The sequence below is a fragment of the Histomonas meleagridis genome, assembly GCF_020186115.1.
Source record: "Histomonas meleagridis strain 2922-C6/04-10x chromosome Unknown contig_16, whole genome shotgun sequence".
NCBI lineage: Eukaryota > Parabasalia > Tritrichomonadida > Dientamoebidae > Histomonas > Histomonas meleagridis.
The window spans coordinates 999271-1026645 of record NW_027150781.1 but is presented as its reverse complement, the minus strand read 5'-3'; the positions used below and the strand labels follow the sequence as shown (position 1 = coordinate 1026645).

The window sequence follows — 27375 nt, the reverse complement described above, 5'->3', positions numbered from 1 at the left end:
TTGTTAACAAGTCTGTTACTAACTAGCACTAGATCAATTTCTATTTATTTTAAGTCTTTTTGATGCTTAGTTGAGATCAGAAAAATTAATTAAAGATCACATTGCAAATTCAAAATAAAATTTATATGAAAAACTCAGAAACTACGTATCAGGTTCCTCTTTGCCAACAACAACGAAAACTTATCATATCAGTTTTATATTTAAAACATGAATAAAAATCCATTTTTATTTGTCAGTTCCGATCGTCCGTTCAAATTTGAGTTAACCTTCTTTTTGCAAAATGAACTGATCGGCTCAGAAAATTCACATTGAACATGTTTGCGCTGTTTACAGTCTTAGGATTGTCCACATACATATTCGAAAATAATACATTAACAATTTCTGATGAAGATGTAATTAAAAAAGATTTAGTTCAAGAATACATTGGTGCAATTGCTATCAAAATTGAATCAAACGTTACCGCAATTGGTCAAGCTGCTTTCGAAGGATTCGAAAACTTAACATCCGTTGAAACAGGAGATTCATTAAAAACAATTGGTTTTGAGGCTTTCAAAAATTGTTTGAATTTGGCATCTGTTAAAATTGGTGCAAGTGTTGAAACAATAGCTTCTTATGCATTCAAAGGATGCACTGGATTGACTGCAATTGATGTTGATGAGAATAACACACATTTTGTTTCAGTTGAAGGAATCATTTATTCCAAAGATAAGACAAAGTTAATTCTCTGCCCAGAAGGTAAAGAAGGAAAAGTTGAAATCCCAGAAGGTGTTACCTTTATTGGTTCTAACGCTTTTAGATCATGCCAAAAAATGACAGAAATTCAAATTCCATCTACAGTTGTTACTATTGGAGAATACGCTCTTGCTGACTGTGGTGAACTCACTGCAATTGTTATTCCAGATATAACAACATTAATTGGTTCAAATGCATTCCAAAATTGTGGTAAACTTACACAAGTTCAAATTGGAAAAGGAGTTAATTCTATTGGTTCATATGCATTCGATCAGTGTACAAGTCTTGCTTCAATTGAAGTTTCTGAAAATAATACACATTATTCATCCATTGATGGAATTCTTTATTCTAAGTCAGGCGATGAAGTCATCCTGTGCCCCATGGCTAAAGAAGGAAATATCACTATTCCAGAAACTGTTCAAATAATTTCTGATAATGCATTCCGTCATTGCAACAAACTTACCTCAATCACAATTCCTGGTAATGTTAAAGAGATTGGATCCAATGCATTTATTTCATGCACTGGATTATTAAATGTCATAATTGAAAATGGTGTTGAAAAAATCGGATCATATGCATTTTCTGGTTGTATTGGTCTTACCCAAGTTGTAATTCCTGACTCTGTTACAATCATTGGTTCATTTGCATTTGAAAAGTGCACGTCAATGGCGACCGTTACTATCGGCCAAGCCGTCGTAAAAATTTGCCAAGGCGCATTTCACACGTGCACCTCACTTAGCGAAGTTTCTATCGTTAATCCATCAGCAACCATTGGCTCTGATGCATTTTATAACTGTATTTCACTTACAAAAGTTCAACTTCCAACAGGTCTTCAAACCATTGAACCCAATACATTTTATAACTGCAGTTTATTACCTACAATTGAAATTCCCGAAAATGTTAATACCATATCAACATATGCATTTGCATTTTGTACCTCATTAACTGAAGTTATAATTCCAGATTCCGTTTATTCGCTTGGAACATATTCATTTTATGGATGCACTGCTGTCACAAATGTTCAATTATCTAAGTCAATATCAACAATCGAAGCATATACATTCTGCGACTTGAAATCACTTGAGAAAATTGATATCGATGCAGTTACATCAATTGGAAAGGCTGCATTTTCAAACACAGCACTTACATCAATAGCAATTAAAGCAAAATGTTCAATTAAAGAGTCGGCATTCTCTGGCTGTGCATCACTTGAACAAGTTGTTTATTGCGGAACTGTTGAGCCAGAAACTGAAGAAATGATCTTTGAGAACACAAATGTTTCAGTTGTATATGTTCCAGATGGTTATGTGAATGAAACATTTGCAGGATATAACATCAGCAGTGAGTTCTCCGAAATCGAAGCAATTTGTGGATTAGAGCCAACAAACGAAACAACAACAGAACTTCCACCAATTACATCCGAAGTCACAACTGAAGTCACAACTGAAACAACAAACGAAACAACAACAGAAGAACCAACAACTGAATTTACAACCGAAGTCACAACTGAAGTAACTAATGAAACAACAACAGAAGTGCCAACAACTGAAACAACAAACGAAACAACAACAGAATTTACAACCGAAATCACAACTGAAGTAACTAATGAAACAACAACAGAAGTGCCAACAACTGAAACAACAAACGAAACAACAACAGAATTTACAACCGAAATCACAACTGAAGTAACTAATGAAACAACAACAGAAGTGCCAACAACATCAGAAGTCACAACCGAAACAACAACAGAAGCTACATCAGAAGTAACTACAGAAGTAACAACAACAGAAGTGCCAACAACATCAGAAGCTACATCTGAAGTAACTACAGGAACAGCAACAGAAGCGTCAACTGATGTCACCGAAGAAACTGAAACTGAACATACATCCGAAAGCACAAGCGAGGCACAGCGCACAGGACTTACAAAAGCTGAAATCGCTATCATCAGTGTCGTCATTGTGGTCATTGTGGCTGCAATCATCTTCATCGTTATCATGATAATACGTAAGAAGAGGAAGTCCGACGGCTTCAAGGAGGTTGATGACAATGTTGCCAACCTCATTTAAACACTAACGTTGGGTAAAACTCAGACGCAACTAATGAAATTTTGTTTTATGGTTTTATGAGATTGCATTTGCTCTTTATGTAAATGTAATAAATTACTGTTTTATGTAGAGAAAATATTTGATGAAATCATTTATGTGAAACTTAAAATGATTAGAGACGGATAATATAAGTGATAAAATGAAATAATTAACATTAAAATATTGTTCACAAATTATGGAAATAATCGTTTTCATGCAATTTACTGGACTGCATCCTTAAATATGTTCCATATATGTGAGTGGTTCATTTGGAATTTCAATTAAATTCTTGAAATTGCTTGCTTTATCTAAATATGCAGATCTAATGTAAGTATGAAACTAAAATATTTCCGTACAAAATCAAAATTGATGTAACCAAATAATGAAATGATTGAAGTATCTGAAAAAAATATTAGATAAATACCCTGAAGCAAGAAGGAAAAAGTTTTGAATTTGTGGGTAATCAATTTTTCTATTATGGTGAAATTTGTACTTCATTCTTTAAATTCTAAGCATAATATTTTAACATAATATGAAATAGGTATTCGAATATCAAATGTATTTGAAAAATTTGAGGAAATTTGTATATTAATGAAGATATTTTTGTTTAATTTTGATATTGCAAATAGAGATAGTACGTTAGTCTCAAAACACTTGACTGTTTATTTTATTATCGGATGGGTGCTTTTGATGTAGAATTAGAATATTAAGTATTTCATATATGTTATGATCAATATTATTTCTGATAAATGTGAAATTTTTATTTTTAAATTAAATTTATAAGAAGGATTGTTGATCAATTTGTTGTGAAATTTCGCCATTCGCTCTGGCTCATCAAAAAGTTAATAAAAAGCTAGCCTCACAATCTGAAACGTAAATTGAAAGAAGAGCTCTTCTCAAATATCTATTATTTTTGATGTTGTCCCAAATGTTGATAGGTATTAATATATCGCTTTCATGTCAACATTTTTCGTATTGTCAATGCAATAAAATAAAATCCACTGCATTTGCATTATCACAAAACGACAACTATATTATTTTTGAAATTAATGTTATTTTTTCATTAATTCTTCTATTTAACAAAATTATTTATCCTGTATCCAAATACAATTTAAAAGCAAAAAGTAATTTTAAATTTTTTTTAGGCTGCTTGATATTTTTATCATAAATATTCCACGCACTAAGTATCGAGAATGATACATTTGTTATTTATAATTCAAGTGGTTTTGAAAAAGCAAACAAACAAAAATAATTTATCACGCATTATCATCAGTTGAAATGCTAGTGAAATTCCATCAGATGCTTTTGCTCAATGGAATTTATTATATGTTGAAATTGGGAATAGCGTGAATATAATTGGCAATTATTCTAATTTTACGTTATCTTATTATAACTTTGAAATAAGCAAAATCGAAGAAAATAAAAATAATACTGTTGCAATAGCTGTTGGAGTATGTGTTCCTGTCGCTATTATATTAATTGTCATTTTAATAGTATTTCTAATAAATCGAAAAAGAAATAATAAGCAAAGCAGTGAAGGAAATTATGTTGAAGAAAAAGACATTTACATTACGTTATAAATTCATAAACATTAATTTCATTCGAAATTTTAGAATAAAAATGATTAAATTTTCATAAGAAAGTTTATCTGTGTGATTATACAGAATCAACAAGATTTCGATCTTTTTCACTTTTGCATATAGCATAATGATTCCATATATAAGTGGAAAAAATATATAAGACAATCATCAAATATTATACATACATTTGATAATATTAAAATATGATCCTGTTAAAGGTTTATAATAATATGATTATATCTCAAAAAAATTAATTATTTATATCATTGGGAGTTACTACATGTTCTTTCATAATAATTTAGATTGATTATATATGGAAATTTGAATTTTTCATATGAATTATTCGAAAACTTAATGAACATTTTTATATATGATCAATGTGAGATCATATATAATATTTGTTATATTACAATTTTTTTCTCTCGCAAAAAATTAAAAAAATATTATACGATCGTATATGCAGTGAATCGAACCGCTGACTGTTTGCTTTTTTTGAATGCTTTATTTACACCTGTGAAATTTGGTGAATTTCCAATTATTTTTAAATATAAATACGATTATTTTTCATTCATTAAAATTTATCGTTGAGAAAGCATTCAAAATTAACGTTCAAAAAATGTTGTAAGTTCATTTTTAGTCATGAATCTTGTGTGTATTGCAATATCTGATTATACCATAATTGTAATGGTCAATGATTGTGCTCTCTCCTGTATCAAGGGCAGCAATGGCATCCATGTCATCTTTATCCAATTGAAAGTCCCAAATGTTGAAGTTTTCAATAATACGTTCCTTATGAACAGATTTGGGAATAACAATTACACCTCTTTGAACGTTCCAACGAAGGATGACTTGGGCAACTGATTTGTTATGCTTTTTAGCGATTCCAACTAAAACAGGATTGGTGAAGATTCCTCTTCCTGCCTCAGCAAATGGTCCCCATGCCTCACATTTAACTCCTAATTCTTCCATGTGCTTAATAGCTGGTGTCTTTTGGTAAAATGGATGACATTCAACTTGATTTACAGCTGGCACAACTTTGTTGTTCATTACCAGATCTTGAAGGCGGTCTGGATAAAAGTTTGAAACACCAATTGCACGAATCTTACCTGCTTCATATAATTCGGTTAATGCTCTCCAAGCACCATAATAATCACTGTATGCTTGGTGAAGAAGATACATATCAATGTATTCAAGACCGAGTTTCTTCAATGATGTTTCGAATGCTTTCTTTGTCTTTTCATATCCATAATCTTGAACCCATAATTTTGATGTAATGAAGAGTTCTTCACGTGGAACACCTGATTCTCTGATAGCTTCGCCAACAGCTTCTTCATTTTCGTAAACTGCAGCTGTATCGATTAAGCGATAGCCTGCTTTGATTGCTTCAAGAACTACCTCCTTGCATTGTTTGGAATCCGTAACTTGGAAAACGCCAAAACCAAGTAATGGTATTTCAACGCCATTGTTCAGCTTTGTCTTCATCATTTTATTAAAGTGAAATAAACAAGAAAAAAAATTTCTTAAAAATTGTGGACTATCGTACTATACAAAATATTTTATCGTCGCAAAATTTTTAATAACATATTATCAAAATTTATCGGAGTTCGAATATAACGGTTTTTTATTGTTATACCCAATCCAGAACTATGAATTTATTAAATGATTTTATTTACACATTGATATCTGTACTGAATTTATCAAGTACTTTCATTGCATACTGAAAATCATATAAATATACAAAGATAAAGCAAAAAATTCCGATGCCGTCCATCGAAAAGTGACCATTTTCACGCTTTCTGACACAAAAAGTTGATTTTGTATCAAAGAACGAAATCGATTCCACTTTTTCTTCCAAGTGAATAAAATCATTTCAACTTACAAAAAATATTTGTGTATATATAAAGATTATTATGAGAATTGATTTTCTGGTTTGAGAAAATCGATGAATTATGGAATTAGATTGAATGATGATTTTTAAAATTGAGTATGACGTAAAATTATATTTAATCTTAAAAATCAAATTGAAATATATAAACCAAAAGCTAATGAACTAAAGAAAAAGTACTGTAAGCTATTTTAAAAATTAGAAAAACTTCATGAAAAATATTGTTTTAATAGATAAATATCTTGATATATAAGATCGTTCAAATAAAATGTTAGAATATCAAATTCTAATATTGGTCACAACTTCGGAAATTAGATATAAAACAAAAAGAACAAATATTACACATTTTCGAATATTTTTTTTAAATATCTAAAAAAAAAGTATATGAAATTATATACTAACCTGTTTCAATAATATCAAAAAAACATAAAGTATATTTTATTTATATTATGAACAAAGCGTAACTATCAATCACTTTTACTTTATTTATCTTCAAGTTTTTATGATATTATATGGGCTAAAAATCGAAATTTTTTCCGAAAAAAAATGAATGCTTTGAGAAAAAGAAGAATTCATCATCTTTGAAAGTTTTTAGCTGAGCATTAAATTTAGGTGTATCTCCTGTTGTAGTTGCTTGACATGGATATGAATACATATCAACTGGTAAAAGACCTTTTTTTTTCTTTCTCATAAGAACATTAAATCTGTTTTTAACCATTGCATCTGTTCTATTTTTAAAGAACTTTGATATTTTAACCCATTTTGATCCTAGTTCCATTTGTTTTATGAGAAGTAACTTGTCTTCTTCTATTGTCCATGGAGAAGTATTAAGCGTTGGTGATAAATAATTACACCATCTCTCCTTGCATTGGCGTGAATTTCTTCCAGGCATTTCATGGGCAATAGCATTCCAATCAAAATCACCAATTCTTTCTACAACTTCTTTTAAATGTTGATCTTCTATTTCAGTGAATTTTTCATGCGGCTTTACATTTTTGAACGAACTAAGTTTAGGAGGAGGAATTTGTTGAACAAATTGATTCATGCACAACATTTATTTAAATAATGATGCAGTACGTATAAATGTGCTTTTTGAATCAAACCCTCAACCACTTATGAATTGCCAATCAAAAATTCAATGCAGCAAGAAATTTTCTGAACTTAAAAATGCGGTGGTAATTCAAAAAAAGTTCCGGTATGTATTGAAATACCAACCGTTTGCCCAAATATTTTTGCATTCTCATTTAGCAAATGTTTTCACCGGGAAATTGTTTGGTATCAAATAATATTATGTCATGATTCCTGACTTTCATTGAATTATCTAGATAAGGATTATGAGTTTTAAAAAATTGATCACTTTTTTTTAATTTCGTTAAATATATTTTCATAAATATATATATGACTTTCCTTTGATAAAATATGTGCAAAATGCATACAGTTATAGCTTCAGAAAATTTTTTACAAAAGAAGATACCTTATTAAAGTGAAAATTTCCCTTATATAAATGATTTTATTGACAAACTGTATTTGCCTTTTTTGCTTACAACACTTTATATTCGTATTTACTTATGAAATGTAAAGTATAATTTTTTGATTTAAAAAAATTTTGTTACCATCCGCATCAAGACTTTAGATTATTCAGTCTTTTGGTAATTTCTTTCATTTTCTCAATAACCGCATACGATCCATCACCCACAATAAACAATGCATCATTATTTTGGATTTCCTCAAGCATTCCTTTCATTCTGTCGATTTGTATCTTTAGTGCTTCATTTTCTTGAAGTAATTGTTCTCGTTCTGATTCTTCACTATTGGAATCTGTTGGAATTGATTTCAATGCTTCAATAACTTTATTGAAGTATTTTTGCGTTATTTCATTATCTGAAAGGTCAATTTGAAGAAGGCCTTTTTCTTTATACTTTTTTCTGACGTTTGTGATATATTCAACAATTGTTGGTATACATTCATTTGTTAAATCACATTGGCGAAATGACACATATTGAATTTGAGAATCTTCTAAATGTTTTGTTATTTTGTAAATGTTATTATCTCCGATTTTGATTCCATTCAAGAAAAAGCACATTAGGTTTCTTGATAATTTTACATATGAAGCAAGTTCTATAATGTCTTTTAAATTATTTTTTATATTTACAATTTGAATTTCTTTGAAAATTTTGGAATTTAATAACAAATTACGAAGTATATACAATAGCCCATGAAAATAAGCGCCTACCAAATTTTGTATTTCCTCTTCATTATGGGAATCTAAGTTTTGTGAATAAATACATGAAAGAGTTAATCCTTCAATTGAATTTAAAATTTGATTCAGTGTTGCTTTAAATGAATCAAATTGTTCACAAGGAATTGTTGATAAGTTAATATGATAAAAACCATCACTAATCTTAAAATCAGCTTCAAATTCTTCTAAAGAAAACATTAAAATAAACGTACTTTTGTTAACGTACGACAATACATTCAAAAAAATAAATAAAATAAAAAAAAGTTTATGAAGAAAAAAAAAAAAAAAAAACAAAAAAAGTACATATGCAAATGCTATTTCATCTTTAAAACCATTCCCATTTCCAAAATTTTGGTTTAACAGGAATTGGTTCTTCAATAATTAATGGCTCTTTTCGTTTCATTTCTCTAGCAATAACAATGTTTTTGATGTTCAAATAAGCTATTTTCATTTCATCTATGAGAATATTTTGAAGAGAAAGTAGTGGAACATTTTTCAAAAATTGTTTTGTATATCCTTCATAAACTCCTAAAATTCCTCTCTTTTCATATGCATTATGTAGAATTTCTGGAAGTGTATATAAAAATTGCCCAGTTTCATTATGTTTCCAAAGCATTGATTTGATGAAAATTGTTGGATATGTTAATGCAAAAGAAATTGTTGTTGGAAGAAATGATCTCAATATAGTGTTGTTACTCTTTGCGCTTATTTTTTCTTTTAGGTAGTACCTTGTTGAAGCTAATGGAATACTAAATAATAATTGTGGAAATAATCTGCGATAAAGACCAAGAAGACCATCATCTGTGGTAACTTCAGCAAGAGCATAAAATATTCCGTTTGACGTAGAAAGAGGATGTGTTTTTAATGAAACAAGTGGAAAAGTTACAAATTCAGATATAAGATTTGAAAAAACGCCAATAACAGTTTTCTTTGAAGGAGTCAGTTGGTACTTTCTGGAAATTTTATTTGTCAATGAATTATATGTGAAAAATTCTATTGCAGACTTTGCTCCAAATGAAATAGAATTTTGTCCATTTCCTTTCCACAATGTTGAAATTATTCCATTTTTTGTGAATTCATTTTTAAATTGGGAAAAGTTTGTTGATTTTGCAAAATTAATTAATGGAGATGATAATGTTCTTGATAATAAACCTGAAGTAAATCCAATTGCAAATGCTTCTTCTTTTTTGAGTTTATCCACAAACACGGGTGCTGTGGTCAATAAAATTTCATCTGGTTCTTTCTCCATTTGTTTTTCTTATGGAGCACCCCGCACATTTTCTTGCCGTTTTACAAAAATGTAACGGTTTGTCATGTTAACTTTCGTCAAACGGTTTTTTTCAATTTCAAGCAAACGATGCGTAATTCTGAAAAGTGGTCGGAAACACCATCAGCCTCCTCAAAAATTGTGAACAAAAACAATTTTTTCAACTACTAAATCATCAGCAAACGAATCCTTTGCTTTTTAAAAAATGAAATTAAATCGCTATATCCATAGGAATACATCAGCACTTGCAATCCCAAAGCGAGCACTGTCTTCGAATGTTTTTAAAAAAATGTCGTTTCATACTGCTCGTACTCCGACACTTGATCCAATTGATTCTGATGATTCCAAAAGCGAATCTGAACCATTTGATGAACCTTTTGATGAAGTAGGAATTCCAAACAAATTAATGACTGTTGTTCAATTCAAGCAAAAGCATCATGATAATATTCAATTTCCTATTCTTCCACTTCTTACTGTTCCTTTCAACAAAAATGAATGTAGCCTTTTAAAAAAGAAGATTGAGCTTTGCTCTACTCTATGTAATTTTGCAGATGATGAAGCTGATCATGAAGCAAAAACAATAAAAGCAGATACACTCAAAGAGCTAATGAATATTTTTGCATCACCTACAATGATCAGGCTTGTTTCTACCAAAATTATTAACAAATTTTTTGAAATGGTATATACAAATATAACTCGTCCAATTCCCCCAACCCATCCCAAATATCTTTTTCAAAATGAAGAGCCGCAAATGGTAGATATTTCATGGTCACATTTATCCATAATTTATGATCTTCTTTCCAAATACCAATCGATCAGACCAACCGATCCACATTTTGACAAAAAGTTCATTGCCACAATTTTTCCTCTTCTCCATGCTCCTGATCTCAATGAGCGTGATTATATTTCTACTATGATTGAAAATTATCTTGATACGCATAATGAAGATGAGCAATATATTCTATCCAAAATGCTTTTTTGTATATTCCAATATCTTGACAACAAATGTTATCCATTTTGTATCACACCAATTCTTAAAATTTTCATTCATCTGATCAAATCACAACAACCCATAAATCCTAATTACATTAAAATATATAATGGCGTTGTTGTACATCTTCATTCCTCACAACATTTAACTACTTTTTATCCACTCTTAACCGAGATCATTGATCTTTTATCGAATGATAATCCATCGATTTGTAAGTCCATATTTGAGAATACCATTAAATATTGGCCCAAATCAAAACCATCGAAACAAATTCTATTTGTTAACTTAATTAATTTTATTGTCGAACGTGTTACGCCCACAGATTTCCCGAGCATTATTAACCCATTATTTTCATTATATGCGAAAGTAGCGACAACGAAATATTCCAAAGTTGCTGAAGCTTCAATGCAAATTTGGAATGACATTTATATCCTTCCAAAGATCATTGATAACGCAGCCGCAATATATCCAATTGTTTATTCAGCATATACTAAAACTATGAACGAACATTGGAACCCTAAAACTCGTAACGCTGCGCATAATGCATTAAAGAAGATGCATGAAAATGATCAATTTGTTTATGAAAATATTTCTCAAACAATGATAAAGGTGAATGAACAAGACTTAGCTAATGCAACAGCTATACATAAAAGTTGGGCAGCAATCGCTAGGAAAGCTGCGAAAGTCGACAGCTCTGTTAACTTAGCGAAGTTACTTGGCGACATACAAATTAATTTTAATTTGGATCGATCAAGTGATATGTATCAAGTGAGTGTTGGAAAACAAAAAAAGAAATCAAATGTACCGAAAAAAGTTACAATGCCTTTGTTTAAAGCAAATAGAAATTCACAGATAGTAACTCCTTTCCATTGGAAAATGTAAATTCTGTTTATTTATTAGAACAAATAAAATATTATTACATTTGAATAAAGTAAAGAAAAAAAAATTAATAAACGGTTGTGCAAAATTAACCTTCAAATGTTTCAATGTTTCCCTCAAAATTTTCAACTCAAAAACCGAAGTTCATAAAGCTTTTGCTCGGTTATAATGTTAAACGGTCGAGATTCACACACAATCATTAATATCGTCTGTGTAAAATATTGAAAAATGTATTGAAATTTCTATGCCGCACACTCAAACCAGAAAACAAGATTTTTCATGGTTGGATCCTTTCCTCAACCTGGTGATGTTATAAACAATTATCAGATTTTGAGTTTAATATCAGAAACTTGCTTGTCAAAAGTATACGCTGCTCAATCCCCTGATTCAAAAAAGGTTGCAATTAAAATGCTCATAAATTCTGAACATTCTGAAACAGAAATCAATATTTTGAAAGACCTTCATTGCCAATATGTTATTAGCGTTCTTGACATTTTTAATTATCAATCATTCAAATGTATTGTTATGCCTTTGGCCGATGTAAATGCTCACAAATTCCTGACAACATCAGCACTTGGTACCGGTGGAATGAGCGAGTCAATGGTGCGCAACATTATTTATGCTGCTTTGAAAGCACTTAAATATTTACACAAAAATAATATTTGTCATCGCGACATAAAAACAGAAAATATACTTGTTTCAGGAGTGAATTCAAGTTATCCCATTATCACATTAAGTGATTTTGGTCTTGCTGCACGTGTTGAACCAGGGAAAAAATTAGATGAATATGTTGGAACACTTCGTTTTGCAGCTCCAGAGATCATTAACCATATCCCATATGATAAGAGTGTTGATATGTGGTCGCTTGGCGTGACAATGTATACACTTTTAAGTGGGACATCTCCATTTCCAATCACACCTGAAAGTTGTCTCAGAAGATGCATACAAAAAGGAGCATATTTCTACCCAGCACGCATATGGAAGGGTATTAGCAGCTCAGCTAAGAACCTTATCGACTCAATGATCAAAGTCGACCCGGAACAGAGGATTACGGCTGAAGATGCTCTCAAACACCCTTGGATAATGAACAAGTCAATACCAGCAAACGACACAATTGGGCCTAAGCCATCTTTCTCAATGCCTGCTTTAAATATTTACTAAATAACTGTTAAATTTTGATTTTGTCGTAAATGTACGTTTATAAATGTTATCATACAAAAACTTGCTTTTTTATTCAATATTTTCTAAGAAAATTTTGACTTAATTCAAAAATTGAAGTGATTTACCCGCAAAAAAAACAACACATGAAAAATAAAACTTTATAATTTCGTGGATTGAATAATGATACTTTATTGGGACGTCTTATATTCAATTTTGTTTAAAAATTTATGCTATGTCATTAAAGATCAATTGTTTTGAAAATCAAATCTTTTACAATTAGAAGCAGTCTTCATTTCCAAGATTTAAAATTTTCAAAACCATAAAAATAAATTAAAAAAAGTTTAATTTGTATTCGATGAGTTAATCTTTGTGAACTTTTTTCACACCAGAGTTATCTATTTCCATTCCATCAACATCAACCATTGGCACACCCATAATTGTTGCAAGAATGTTTCTGCATTTTGAAATCCATTTTGCATCGATTTTGTTGTTCTCTAATTTTGGTATTTCTGATTCTTCAACTACTTTAACCTTCAGCCCAGAAACAATCCTTCCAATCATTAAAAATAGATGATATAATCCAGGTCCCTTTGTGAAATTAGGATTAAGTTTACCATCAAAATGAACAAATCCAAAAATGTGAAATCGAGTATCACTAAAATCTGTATCTTGTCCAAAGGTTTGGAACTTAATAACACATTTGCCGTTAGTTACTGCTGCTTCAGGGAATAAAACAATTGGTTTTTGCTCCTTTTTGGCATATTCAATTAATTGTGTGAAAGTAATTTTTCTACCTTTGGTTAATGGCTTTACCGATAATATTTCATTAAGGAGTTGGTGAATTGTTTTGGTGACAACTTCTGTTGGTGATACAGGAATAGCAAAGATTGGATTATACGTGGATTGAAGCCATAATATGTTTAGATAAGAAGAACAATTGGCAATTATTATATCTCCGCTTTCAGGATCACGATTTTCAGCAACTGCTGAGAAACGATCTGTAACAGATGTTGGCTGAACATATATAGTAAATAATCCAGTCAAAAAAAGCATCACTCGATATGCAATTCCGCACATTTTACCGACAACAAAATCACGGATTTTTTTTATAAGAATTAATTTTGAGCATAATGTGTAAAAGAATGAAATTGTAAATAATGCAGTAAAAATTGGAACCTTTGCAAGTCCTACCAAGTGAGTTATTATTATATCTTTAATACTTGCTTTATGGAGAAAAGTGATGGGATCAGAACTTTCCATCGATTATAATTGAATCAATTCTGATCGGTCCATCATCCATTTATAATGCAAAAACATTTTCTATCTTAAATATAATATTATATGTGTTTTAAAAATTTTTCATTTTAAAGCAAAATTTGGAGTTATGAAATGTATTTGAATTGAAACTTATGGTTGCATTTAATAATGGTAATGCATAAAATGTTGAATTACTTCTCGAACAAAAAGGAATTAATAATGTCTAATCTTTTCTTAATTATATTCACTTTACAAGTAATAAATTTTCATTTAGAAAATCTTCAAGCGATTTTGATAAGATGTTGTAAATTGAAAGGAGTCAAAACCGACATATCAGTTTTTATTTAAGATGGAAAAAACAAATTCAAATAAAAAATATCAGAACCATAGTACAAAAGAAATGGATCTTATTGAATCAATTCAACGAATCATATTTGGCTTAAATAAAGAAAATATTTTTCAATCAGCTCAATCAATTATTTCCATATTTGATTATAGTTGTCCACATTCATTCAATATAGTTATAAGCCAATTTATTTTTATATGTATTTTTAATGCAAAGAATGATTTTGATATATATTTAAATTTTATGCGTGATGTTGAAAAATTTCAAGAAACTAATAAAGTCAAATCTAAAATTTTCAATGTATTTGCTAAATGTCTTATTTCAAGATTTATTTTTCAAGAAACAAGATATCCACTTTTTAAAATGTGTGAACATAATATTCTTGATCCAAAAACATTGAAAACATTAAAAGCCGAGAGAGATCCATATTTTGTGCATTATATGTCTAAAGAAGAAATTCACAAGAACAAGAAGATTCCTTTAAATCAATTATTGTGAATTATGAAAAGCTATCAAAAAATGATTGGGAACTTCATAAGAAGTTAATTGAAGAAGGATTTAATCCAAATGAAATTGCGAAAATAATTCGAAGTGATTCAATAGGAAAACTTCAAGAAATATCATCACAAAATGATTTCGATTTTAATCAAGAAAAAGACCCATCTCCATATGAACGATGTTCACTTATTACAGGGCAATTTGTTTCATTAATTGATTATGCTGCATTTTTTGGTGCTATTAAATGTTTTAAATTTTTACTTATGAATGGAGCAGATGTAACATATGCAGGTAAATATGCAGTTGCAGGTGGAAATAGAGAAATCATTCATTTATGTGAACAAAATCATTCATCATTTTATAGAGCATATGAAATAGCAATTGAATATCATCGAAATGATATCTTTAAATATATTTATGAAAACAAAATAGAAAAAATTGATAATTTGGAAGAATTAGGAATGAAATGTATTATGTTTTGGAACATTGAAATTTTTATGTTTTTACAGAAAAATGGAATGAAAATCAATAAATATATTATTAAAGAAACAGCAAGTAATGGAAATCTTTATCTAGTCAAACATTTTTTGAAAGAAAATCCAATTCCAGAAGATATTTTGTTATTATCTCCAGAATTGGAAAATATTGAACTTGTTGAACATATATTAAAACAAAAAGTTATTAACATTAATGCTAAAGGTGTTTCTTTGATTTATTTTGTAAATATTTTAATAATTTTGGATTTCAAAATAATATTTGGAAATTATTTAAATTATTTGATACAGCACTTATTTTAGCATCTTTACGTGATTATAGGGAAATAGTTGAATTATTTCTTGAACAAGAAGGAATTGATATTAATGCTAAAGATATTCATTTGTTTTATTTAATATTTATTTTAATAATTTGCGATTTCAAAATAATATTTGGAAATTATTTAAATTATTTAAAACAGCGCTTATATGGGCATCTAGCTATGGTCGTATAGAAATCGTTAAATTACTTCTTGAACAAGAAGGAATTGATATTAATGCTAAAAATATTTCTTTGATTTATTTTGTAAATATTTTAATAATTTGCGATTTCAAAATAATATTTGGAAATTATTTAAATTATTTATTGCAGCACTTATATGGGCATCTGAAGAAGGTCATACAGAAATAGTTAAATTACTTCTTGAACAAGAAGGAATTGATATTAATGCTAAAGATATTCATTTGTTTTATTTAAAATTTATTTTAATAATTTGATATTTCAAAATAATATTTGGAAATTATTTAAATTATTTAAAACAGCACTTATGTATGCATCTGAAAAGGGTTATACAGAAATAGTTAAATTACTTCTAGAACAAGAAGGAATTGATATTAATGCTAAAGATATTTATATTTTATATTTGAAATTTGTATTAATAATTTTGTGTATTAAAATAATATTTGGGAATTATTTAAATTATTTAAAACAGCACTTACGTATGCATCTAAAAAACGTTTTAAGGATATAATTAATTTATTTAATAGAAATAAAGTGTAGTCCCGACTTAACATTTTTGATATAATTTCTTCATGAAAATGATATAGTTTTGTTGTAAATATATATTTGAATTTCTGATTGTATACAAGACATTCATTATAATTTTTAAAATAATAAACATTAAGCTCAGAGGTAATAACTTTAATTTCTTTCTTAGCGTTGTTGAGATTAAATAGCTCATGAATGAAGAATAAGGTAAATTTGTAAGTATATTAGTGTGTAACCTCTTCTGAATTCATGAAACAATCTTAAGTTTTGTTAAAGAAAAAAATCATTTCATCATTTGAAATAACAAAATAATTCCATAAATATATTATCTTTAAATATGATCATGAAAACATATTTATTAACTTTAGGAAATTGAAATTGATTTTAATTTTGAATTCAAATGCTTTTTCTTTCAATATAATCGAACCAAAATTATTGACTTAATATATCATAAGTTGAAATTATTTATTGTTTAATAATTTGTTATTTTAACGAAATGAATTTTTTTATGAAAAAAATTTCATTTATCTGTATTTATATACATATACACATTGTTTTGTTACGAAAACAAATCTACGGTCATGTCATTCTCGAACGACAAAATGCACTGTCTGTGTTCTTATCACTTCATTCTCCTAATAGATGACAATCCAATTTGCAAAGGTTCCATTAAATAATTTCAAATTGAACATTGTTTGGACAAAAGCATGTCCCATGTAATAGATAGCTGTATATCTAAGATATATAAAAATGGCTTTTTATGCCACAAGGTGAGATGATGTTGACATTTTAATCAGCAGCATGTTATATCCCATTGTATTAGTTAGCCAAATCATTGTGGAAGATATTTTGATACAGATTTCAAGGAAATTTTGAGTGGTTATTCCTTTTGATTAAATAATATTTTTACATTAATATTTATTTATTCGATTTTTTTTCATCCTCTTTTTGTTCCTTTAAAATAGAAGCAATTGTTTTTTCTGACATCATTTCTATTTCTGCATTAATTTCTTTCTTGTCCGGGTAACCATATATCAAAGCTTGTGTGAATAAAGAAGTTGCCTTTTGATAGTCGCCAATTTTCTGTGCAATTTTTGCTCTTAAATACGAAACACCTGGCTCATGTGGTGACAATGGCTCAGCCATTTCCAAACATTTTGTAGCGTTCTTTATGTCGCCATCATCGAATAATAAAACAGCCTTTTGATATGCAGCGACCAAATTATTTTTATCTAATTCTAAAGCTTTATCAAACATTTCTATTGCCTCCTCATTTCGATTACATTTACACATTACCATTCCATAAACATAATATAATACGGAATTCATTGGATTTAACTCAAGTGCTTTCTTCGTATAATATTCGGCAGCACCAAAATTGTCTTGTCGAAAATGTACAGATCCAATTCCATACCATGCGCTCCATTCATTAGGATTTATATCTATTGATTGTCTAAAAAGTTTCGCAGCTTCTGCTAATGAATCCAATAGAAGCATTTCATGTCCCGCAAGTGCTAATGAATATGAATTAGAGCGATCAATCGATGACGCACGTTGAAACATTTGTATTGCTCCTTCAGTATTATGTTGAAGTGATAACAAGTTGCCAACTGCTATCCATGGCTCAGCTCGTGATGGAGCAAGTTCAATTGCTCTTCGTGCAAGTTGATCAAGTGTACGTTCATCTTTTAGTTGCCACAATACTGTGGAATATATATCAATTCCTTCGATTGTATGTGGATGCAATTGATAAAGACGCGCAAAAATTGGAGCAGCTTCATTATATTTAGCACATTTAAAGTAATACAAACCAAGCGTTTTAAGCGCAATAATTGATGTAGAAAGTTCAGTCGGAAGTTGTTTGATAATTGGAAATGGATAATTAACGGATCGAAGCAATTGAGTGGTATATGAAGATGAAACAGAACGATGTGATTTGGTATCAAGAGATTTACGGATTGGTGTTGTGCGCTTAGAACGAAGTTGTGTTGGTGTGAGTAGAGATCTTTTTTGAAGCCTTTCTTGTGGTGTTGCTATGATTGGATCTTCCTTTTTGGAATATGGTACAGCTGTAAGAAGAAGTGGTTGAAGTTTTATTGAGTTTGTAAAATCTTTTTGTGAAGATTCGTGTTGATGTGTCCTAAGTTTGATCATTCCAGACATGTAAGCAATAGCAGAGCGCATTTCATCATTGATTGTTTGATTGGAGAAGAGAGGTTTTAAGATAAGTTCTGATTGTGAAAATTGTCCAGTTTCAAATAAACATTGAGCATATAAAATTTGTAGCCGAGGACTTTGTGAAATAATGTGTTCATTTTGCTTGCAAAGAATTGAAGCTTGTTTAGGTGAATTTAATCCGAGATATGCTTGTATATAAAAATATAGAATTTCAGGTGTAGGAGTCTTAGCAAACAACTCCTGGCAAATGAGAAGCGCATTATCAAAGAACCTATAATTGAGAGAAAACTCAATTGCTTTTGTTTCCTCCATTTTCCAATTATTTCTAAACGAATGGGACACCCCAAATCAAAAAAATCTAATAAAATTAGTTTATTCGATAATAATCTATTATTCCATCCATTTTAAGATAAATTTATCAAAATCTTAAATTCTGTAAAATAAATTATCACATTTAATATGGAAATTATCATATATTTATATAATGCAATCTTTGTAAAAAAATTTTTACTTCTAAAGTAAAACTAGGTTCACAATATTCCGATAACGATAGGCCTTGTTTTCAGCTTTTCTTTCGTTTTAAGTCTAATGGAACAACACGATTTGCCTCATTTTTTGATTCAAAAAACTGTAGTCAGAAAAAACGGTTTTTTTCGCCAAGTGGCAATCAAATATATGTCAGGAATTGTTGTTGCTTATGGCACAACGCGCGGCGCTTCAAAGAATGCTGCAACTAGAATTGCCGAAAACTTAGGAGTTGAAGCAGTAGTGTTTAATGAGCTATCTATTGAAAAACTGACTAAAGCAAATTATGGAATTTTTGTAATTTCCACTTTTGGAAATGGACAATTTCCTTCAAACAGTGGAGACTTCATTACAAGCTTAACCTCAGCCCCAGTTAACTTAAGTCACTTAAAGTTTGCTTTACTTGGTCTTGGAAGTAGCTATTACCCATTATTCTGCCGTGCAGGTAATAACTTATACAAGATACTTCAAAATGCAGGCGCGCAACCATTTCTTCCTTACGTTAAATCAGATCGTTGTGAACCTGATTATGGAGTTGGAAAAATTGAAAAATTCATTACTGATGTGACAGAAGCGATGAAAGCTTTTAAGAGCGAATCTGATTCACCACCTAAATTCCAAATTGAAGAAGTTAACGAGACAGTTAATGAGATTTGTCCAAAAGGATTTAAATATGCACAAATAATCAAAAAAGAACTTTTGACAAATGACTATTCTCCAAGCATGCATAGGTACACCATCCAATTACCAAATGGTTTTACTTACAAAGCAGGTGATCAAGTATTAATTATGCCAGAAAATGATGGGCAAGTTGTTGCAAAAGTTTTAGAACGCATTGGCGTTAATGCTAATACTGTTATCAAGATAACAAGCGCCAATAAGTTTTTCCCAAAGATATTATCAATGAAACAACTTTTCACCCAATTCATTGACCTTAATTGTAAGCCAAGCCAAGAGTTATTTTCATCCATCAAAGTACCATTTGATAACAAACTCCAAACAATAGCCGAATTCCTAATGAAATATCCTAATGCAGCAAATCCTCTTTCTCGTTTTCTCTCTCTTTCGGAAGTCATTGTTCCGCGTTATTATTCTGTAGCCTCAGAGCGGGAAGGCACAGTTGATTTAGTTGTATCTGATGTATTTTTCGGTTTTGACAACGGTTATTACGGTTTGGCTACTCATTACTTACAATTAGAAACTACAACACGAATATCAATACGAATTAGTGAAGGAGCCTTTGAATATCCATCGGATAAGTCTACGCCATTAATAATCACTGCATTAGGAAGTGGTATAGCACCAGTTTTATCATTATTGGAACATCGAAAATCTGGAGGATTTGGACCATGTACACTATTCTTTGGCCTTCGATCACGTAAGTTATGTCAACCAATCATTGATTTATTACAGCAATATGAAGCTGATGGAGTTATCAATAAGTTATTCATAGCAATTTCGAGAGAAGAAGATAAAATACATGTCACTGATGTGATGAAGAAGAACACAAATTTGCTTTGGGAAATATGGAAAAACGTGAAGACGCAGTTTTATTATTGCGGCCCGGAAAGTACCGCGCAAGAAAACATAAAGGCGATAATGATAGAAATAGCGGAGTCACACGGAAATATGTCAAGAACAAACGCAGTGCACTTTTGGTCTAAGCACAAATGGAACGTAGAAGAGTTTTAGATTTGGTTTGATTAAATAAACGATATAAATCTTTTGTTTCTTCTTCTCATAAGTAATAAAATGAGTTAAACATTTCCATACTTTTGAAATTGGATGAAATTAGTGTGAAACAATTAAATTTTAGATAATGAATTGAGTAAACATTTATTAATAAAATGTGCGGCTACGGGTGCAAAAATTGCAATATCAAGTAAATACTGTAACATCTTAATAATTTTATTATCAAGTTTCCATATGGGATATGTTTAAAATGCCTAACACTCAAACACATAATTTAGACTATTCATTTATGAAAATTAAAATTTCATTCACCGATTAAATATTTTTAAATATTGTTTTATATATTAAAATAAAGATAAAATCATATTAAGACAGTTCATAATACTATTGGAATATGAAATTATATAACTAAAAAAATTAATTTTAGATTATTTAATAATATAAAAGATTTCTCGCGGAATTTATAACTTCCATTAATTCAATACATCCAATAGCGCCACATAATTGAATCCGTTCTTTTCTCTATATCTTCTCATAACTGTTATACATTCATGTTCATGTAAACCCATCACATTCATCAGCAGATCTTTTGCAACATTTTCATATACGAAACCATTTTTCTGTTTATCATTAGCACCGAACATTTGTTTCAACTTGAGGACATTTTCCTTATTCATTCTCATTCCCATTATAATGTTACTAAGATCAGCTTGTGGATAATTATCAGGATCAGCCTCCATCATACTATAAGCGTATTCATCTGCATCAGTTATAATGAATTCATAACAATTAATTGTAATGACTTCTCCAACCATTAAATCAGATGGAGAAAAATATTTTCCGGTATATTTATTCTTATACTTTCCTTTCTTAATAAAAGTTCCTTCTTGAAATCCGGAATTTCTTCGTGGCTTTTCAAATACTGCTAATGTATCATCAAAAAGATAATAAGCAATAACAAATATTCTTCCATTATCTTGTACCGTACTATTTTTAAACTTAGCTAAGAAACGTAATATTTCTCCTTGATGCTTAAGAAGTTTAATGTTATCTTTTCGTGGTGGCGTAGGATGTAATGATGTACAATATCCAAGTGAATCTTCTTCATCACCCCATCCATTATATGGTGGAATTTCATTTGTTTGCGTTCCATCATATTGATTAGTATCATCAACATTAATAGGCGTCCAATCATGTGCACCATATGTTGAGTCTAAAAATTGTTTAGTAAATCGATCAGCATCATATATAAGAAATTCTCGACCATAAACATTAACAATTTGTCCAATGTAAAGATCAGACGCACAATAATCTTTTCCTGTTTGTGGATTCTTTAGATGCGTCTTAGAAAGAAATTGTGAAACTTTATCTCGGCCGGAATTAGGTGGAAGAACTTGACGGATTTCAATGGTTTTATCAACAAGGAAAAAATGAATTATAAATTTCCGTTTTTCACCAAACATCGAATTACTATCGTCCCACACAGAGTAAAATCGAAGTACTTTGCCATCATACTCAAGGAAATCACGTAGATGTGTCTTGTCTGTGTCAATAAAGGTTACACGGATAGGACGTTCTGTAAGTTTTCGCTTACATGTATAAAGATCATCTGGTGGAATCTCTGATTGTGGCATTTCAATGCCTTTAGACGACAGAAAACGACGTGTAAATCCATCGCAATCATAAATATGATAAACAATGGAATTTATATTGATGTCAACACCAATAGAAAAATCATTAATTCGATAATATGAACCAAACCCAGGACCATCCGATCTTTCAACACGCATCCTCCTAAGCAAAACACCTTGGTCCATACCAGAATTACGTTCTTTGTGTTCTTCAATCATTATTGTATCATCTTCTGTATAAAAATATATTTTAACATATCGGACACGAAATGTTTCTTCTTGTGATTCTGTAATACTTTGTTTGAAATAAGCATAAAAACGAAGAACAATTGATTCTGGAACAACTGGCTCTGTATAATTAGCTTCGTATGTAGTTGGACCAAAGCTTTGTGATTTTAATTGGGCTGCTTCTAATCTTTTACGCGTTGCTTCAATTTGATTATCTACACTTCTAGAATCGAGATGTCTTGTAACCATCATACCAGCAACAACCTTGAAATGTTGTGATTTTAGGTTACTATTTTTTATGTTCTTTGTTGTGAATCCAGGTAAATTAGGCTCTTTGATCGTGTAGCTCATTTGGTTATAACGTACATTGTTAACGTACGCTTCCATAACTTTTTAAATAATTTACAAAAGAGTTACACTTCTCCAAAAAAATGTTTAATTCGATCATTCTGCAAATTTTCCTCAAGTAATGTTGTTGAGAAATGGTTTTGTTTATTCGAAAATCGGTTCATCAAGCATTGATGGTGAAGTTGCAGCATCAGTGTAGCATTGGTGATACTTGGTAAGTAATGGATTAAGTTTAGCACCCATTTGCTTGCTGGTGATCTTTGGATTTTCGTTCAATGTCTTCCAGAAGAAGTAGGAGAAGATACCTTGATCCTTTTGATTCATCTTGGTTTGCTTTGCAGTTTGATCATCCTTAGCAGCGGAGATTGACATGATGTTCTTTGGAAGCCTATCTCTCTTGAGTGGGTTGGATTGGATATCCCAAATTGATCCTGAGTGACAGCAATCAGTAAGAAGAAGAACACGATGACCATTCTTGGCGTAGCTGGATAATTGCTTAGCAAGGTCATCATCAAGAACATATCCATGATCGAATACCATGCATTCATCATATCCATCATCTTCATCACCAGAAACATCCTTAATTGAAGCGCCATGACCAGTGTAGAAAATGGTAAGTGTGTTTTGGAAATTCTTAAGGATGTATCTAAGCCATCTCATGAAGATGTGTGGTGTGGAATTGTGTAAAAAGTAAACCTTGAACCCTCTTCTGATATGGTTTACAGCACATGTAATTGAGTCATTCAAAGGTCCAACACCAAGTTGATATTTTGGCTTGGTGTATGTGTTGCAGCAAATAAACAATATCTTATCCTTGCAAAGCTCCTTTGGAGGAGATTTGTTATAGTCCTGCTTTGAAAGGTCACAAGCAATCTCGTTCAAATATTTAAGAGCACCATCAATTGTGTTTGCACCACGATGTTGTTGGAAATCCTTCTTCTTGAAACCCTCATTCATTTGGATGTCGGTTGATTTGGCAACTTGATCAAGTACAGCTTGGCTTGGAAGACCGCCCATCAGAGAAGTGATATTCCTTAAAGAATTTTTGAATTAAATTTATTCAAAAGTCAGTCATTGAAATAGCCATAAATTGAATGGATTTTTGCTGCCGATCATCAAAATTTCAATAGAACCTCAATTGAACCTCCTTATTGAAACTTCAATATCCACTGATATTCTTAAAATAAATCAGCAAAATCGTTCCCTTATTCTCATATACTCATGTTTGATTGAGTGGAAGATGAAAAATCGCATACAAAGTCGAAATTTATTCGCTATCTATCAAATTCATCAGTACAATTTCTGTTACCATGGTAACATTTGATACGCCCAATTTTATTATTGATCAAAAATTTGTTTTCGACTTTGTTCACCGAGAAATTATTGAAAAATTATTGGTGAAGTGAAGTGACATCAAAAAATCCAGTTCAAAAAGTAGTTTTTTTAATACAATTTTTGAGCTGATTTTTGTATGTGATCAGATTTTAGCTTTTTGATACAATTCTAACGCGGTTACAACAGGTGGTTTTTTTGGGTACCCGGTCACGATAGTGAACGCAGAAATTTCCTAACGATAGATGAATGAATTAAAAATCATCGTACTAGTATTTAAAAATTTTAAACTGTTTGAAAAACGCATTTTGCTTCAGAGTCAATTCTGTTCGTCATTGTGAGATTGTAAAAATGATTTAACACGAATAAAGAAAATATGACATAATTAATTATATGAAACATATTTTTCAAACCATGATTTGAATATGTCAATGATTTAATTTATATAAATCTTCAGATTGAATTGAATACTTTCTTGAAATGTTTTGATTTCTTTTATCAAATCAAAACATATATCAAAATCATTCAATCCAACAAAAGTGCAGATAAACAAATATGGTAATAAATGATTCTGCTGATTGAGAAATGCTTTCTTTGTTTAAATATAATATCACTTGTTAAACTGTTTCAATGACTTCCAATTCTTTTATTTTTGGTTTTTTATCATCTTTATAATATCAATTCAAATCAATTTTTTCAATACGATTAAAATTGTGGGCAATAAAAACATGAATATTTTCGTTAAATATTAAGATTTAATGAATCAATAATAAAAATTGAAATGAAGTTATTGTGAGGTAAAATTGTTAATTAATTAAGAGAAAATAATTCATTATCTAATAATATGATTTTTTGGGTACGAAAAAAAATTTGAATATCTCTATTTAAATCCATATATGGATGTATTCTATCTTAAATAAAGTCTAGCTGTAGTGTTTGACTTATTTTAAATTGCCATGCTATTTGCGAACCAAAAATAATGCAGAAGGAAGTTTCAATTTTAAATAAACATTTCAATTTTGTTTGTTTACGTTTATTATTTGGGATGAGCATCGGTTATAAATCCCAATCAGCACGAGCTAAACAAACTAGAGAAAGATATAAGGAAATCCAAAAAAAGATGGATGAAGACAATAGCAATGATGATGAAACCCCAGTTTTTTTTGATAATTCCACATTTATTTCTGATGAAGTTATCCAATGTTTAGAAAATGCATTACTTGCCTTAAGGGATGAGAATATTGACTCAAGGGAACAAGCCATCAAACAAATCGCTCAAATTATTCATGATTATCCATCTCTAATTCAAAATATTCCTATTACAGATGAAATAATTGTTATAATATCATATTCTTTAAAAGCCCCATCACCAGAAACGCTAGAGTGTTCCATTTTTCTATTGCTTTCATTGATAAAATTTTGCCAACCAAATTACAAAATATTTATTGAACAAAAAGCCCATGTTGTTGTCACAGATGCCGTAAAGCAACGTATTCCATTTCCTTTAGCTCATCAGCTCCTCGAAATCATGATATATCTTTCGTCTTCAAATGATGGCTCTCATATTGAGACACTTTTCAGGAGCGGTTTTGTCACAACCGTTCTCGACCTTTTGAGTTACTTTAACGTTCAAACTCCGATATGCCGGGGCACCCCACCTTTACAACAACTTCCTTATATACCAACAGGAATAGATTCAGAAGATTCAGTATTATTACAACCCTTGCTGTTGATAGCACGTAATTTACTAAGAATTAAAACAAGTTTTCTTTCTGTGGAGGAACTTATCGGTCATGTTATCGGAATTTCAATAACTATTCCAGATATTGAAATGCTAAATCTAGCACTTTCATCAGTGTTCATTGCATCTGAAGAATATTTCGATTGTTTTTGGAAAATTTGCAAATCTCTTGGATTTATCAGTTCTTTGATCATATTTACAACTCTTAGCCCACCTGTTCAGATCAAGTCGCTTAAGATTTTGCAAAATATATTTTTCCACCAACAAGAACTTAATTTTGTGAAGAGATACACAGATCTGTGTCAAAGAATCAGAGACCTTCTTACGAATGACAATGAAAAACTGATAATATACGGCTTAAATGTTCTTAATAACATATGTGAAATTCAAGATTCTGATTTTCTCACATGGATAATCGAGACCGAAGGACTCATCGAAATCATTGCTCACCTAATGGAAAACGGAAGCTACGCATGTAAGGTGACATCTTGTGGATTTTTTTATAATTTGATTTATGCGGGAAATTTTGAACTTTGTTGTAATGTCATAGAAAGAGTCGACTTGATCGGCATAGCAATTCCATTGTTTTCCAGCGACGACTATAACTTGATTTCTGTGAATATTAATCTTTTTGATCTTATCATTTCAAGATGTCAAAACGATGAAAATTTGATCACTGACATTTGCCAACGAATGGTATCGAATGGGATACTCGAGGAAACTGAGCAGCATATGGAGGACACGATACAGATATACACTGAGATACTTGCCTTACGTAATAAAATTGTTTCATTTCTTCCACCAGAGGAATAGTTAATGAGGTTATTGTCTGTAGTAAATTTATTTGTAAATAATTTTTTATTCTAATAGAGAACTTCATTTTGCGTCAGCTCCTTCTTTCTCATGAAGTATTATTACGTTGTTTGATTGCATCTTTTTATAACGCATTCATCAATGTAATTTCCAAACATTAAATTGAAACCAGAATAAACTGATGCAAATAATAAATAAAATGTACATTGAATAAACAACAAATGATATATATATATACATTGACTCTTTTTGATTTTAATAGACAGCAAAAAATGTGTTAAAAATAACCGAAATGATCTATAGATAAAAAATGAATAAAGAGATACGTCTCTTCTATTGGTTCGTCATTCTCATTAATAATTTACATACCGAATTTTGCACCACACTTAAATGCAATGAAACTAAGTCGCTGCAGCACATGAAGCATCATTTCCATTGGTAAAGTTT

The 27375-nt window shown here is 30.2% G+C and overlaps 10 protein-coding genes across 10 annotated transcripts; 5 read left to right on the top strand and 5 right to left on the bottom strand.

Annotated features, from left to right (window-relative positions):
• Positions 1-314: 314 nt before the first annotated feature.
• GO595_002179 (leucine-rich repeat domain-containing protein) lies at positions 315-2798 on the top strand (the record flags this gene model as incomplete). The annotated part of the gene is made up of 1 exon (XM_067915060.1): positions 315-2798. One exon carries the CDS (start codon positions 315-317, stop codon positions 2796-2798), a length of 2484 nt encoding a protein of 827 aa, XP_067777865.1.
• Positions 2799-5029: 2231 nt separating this feature from the next.
• GO595_002178 (aldo/keto reductase) lies at positions 5030-5881 on the bottom strand (the record flags this gene model as incomplete). Its single annotated transcript, XM_067915059.1, has 1 exon — positions 5030-5881. One exon carries the CDS (start codon positions 5879-5881, stop codon positions 5030-5032), a length of 852 nt encoding a protein of 283 aa, XP_067777864.1.
• Positions 5882-9992: 4111 nt separating this feature from the next.
• Positions 9993-11660, top strand: GO595_002177 (phosphoprotein phosphatase; the record flags this gene model as incomplete). Its single annotated transcript, XM_067915058.1, has 1 exon — positions 9993-11660. The coding sequence occupies one exon, from the start codon at positions 9993-9995 to the stop codon at positions 11658-11660; it is 1668 nt and encodes a 555-aa protein (XP_067777863.1).
• A 405-nt stretch (positions 11661-12065) lies between these two features.
• On the top strand, positions 12066-12818 carry GO595_002176 (phosphorylase b kinase gamma catalytic chain, liver/testis isoform; the record flags this gene model as incomplete). Its single annotated transcript, XM_067915056.1, has 1 exon — positions 12066-12818. One exon carries the CDS (start codon positions 12066-12068, stop codon positions 12816-12818), a length of 753 nt encoding a protein of 250 aa, XP_067777862.1.
• Positions 12819-13178: 360 nt separating this feature from the next.
• Positions 13179-13895, bottom strand: GO595_002175 (vacuolar protein sorting protein vps66; the record flags this gene model as incomplete). Its single annotated transcript, XM_067915055.1, has 1 exon — positions 13179-13895. The coding sequence occupies one exon, from the start codon at positions 13893-13895 to the stop codon at positions 13179-13181; it is 717 nt and encodes a 238-aa protein (XP_067777861.1).
• A 3463-nt stretch (positions 13896-17358) lies between these two features.
• Positions 17359-18930, bottom strand: GO595_002174 (TPR Domain containing protein; the record flags this gene model as incomplete). Its single annotated transcript, XM_067915054.1, has 1 exon — positions 17359-18930. One exon carries the CDS (start codon positions 18928-18930, stop codon positions 17359-17361), a length of 1572 nt encoding a protein of 523 aa, XP_067777860.1.
• A 363-nt stretch (positions 18931-19293) lies between these two features.
• GO595_002173 (Iron only hydrogenase large subunit, C-terminal domain containing protein) lies at positions 19294-20835 on the top strand (the record flags this gene model as incomplete). The annotated part of the gene is made up of 1 exon (XM_067915053.1): positions 19294-20835. The coding sequence occupies one exon, from the start codon at positions 19294-19296 to the stop codon at positions 20833-20835; it is 1542 nt and encodes a 513-aa protein (XP_067777859.1).
• A 473-nt stretch (positions 20836-21308) lies between these two features.
• Positions 21309-23081, bottom strand: GO595_002172 (EF-hand domain-containing family member C2; the record flags this gene model as incomplete). Its single annotated transcript, XM_067915052.1, has 1 exon — positions 21309-23081. The coding sequence occupies one exon, from the start codon at positions 23079-23081 to the stop codon at positions 21309-21311; it is 1773 nt and encodes a 590-aa protein (XP_067777858.1).
• A 105-nt stretch (positions 23082-23186) lies between these two features.
• Positions 23187-24059, bottom strand: GO595_002171 (Clan CD, family C14, metacaspase-like cysteine peptidase; the record flags this gene model as incomplete). Its single annotated transcript, XM_067915051.1, has 1 exon — positions 23187-24059. One exon carries the CDS (start codon positions 24057-24059, stop codon positions 23187-23189), a length of 873 nt encoding a protein of 290 aa, XP_067777857.1.
• Positions 24060-25419: 1360 nt separating this feature from the next.
• Positions 25420-26928, top strand: GO595_002170 (uncharacterized protein; the record flags this gene model as incomplete). Its single annotated transcript, XM_067915050.1, has 1 exon — positions 25420-26928. The coding sequence occupies one exon, from the start codon at positions 25420-25422 to the stop codon at positions 26926-26928; it is 1509 nt and encodes a 502-aa protein (XP_067777856.1).
• Between the last annotated feature and the right edge of the window lie 447 nt (positions 26929-27375).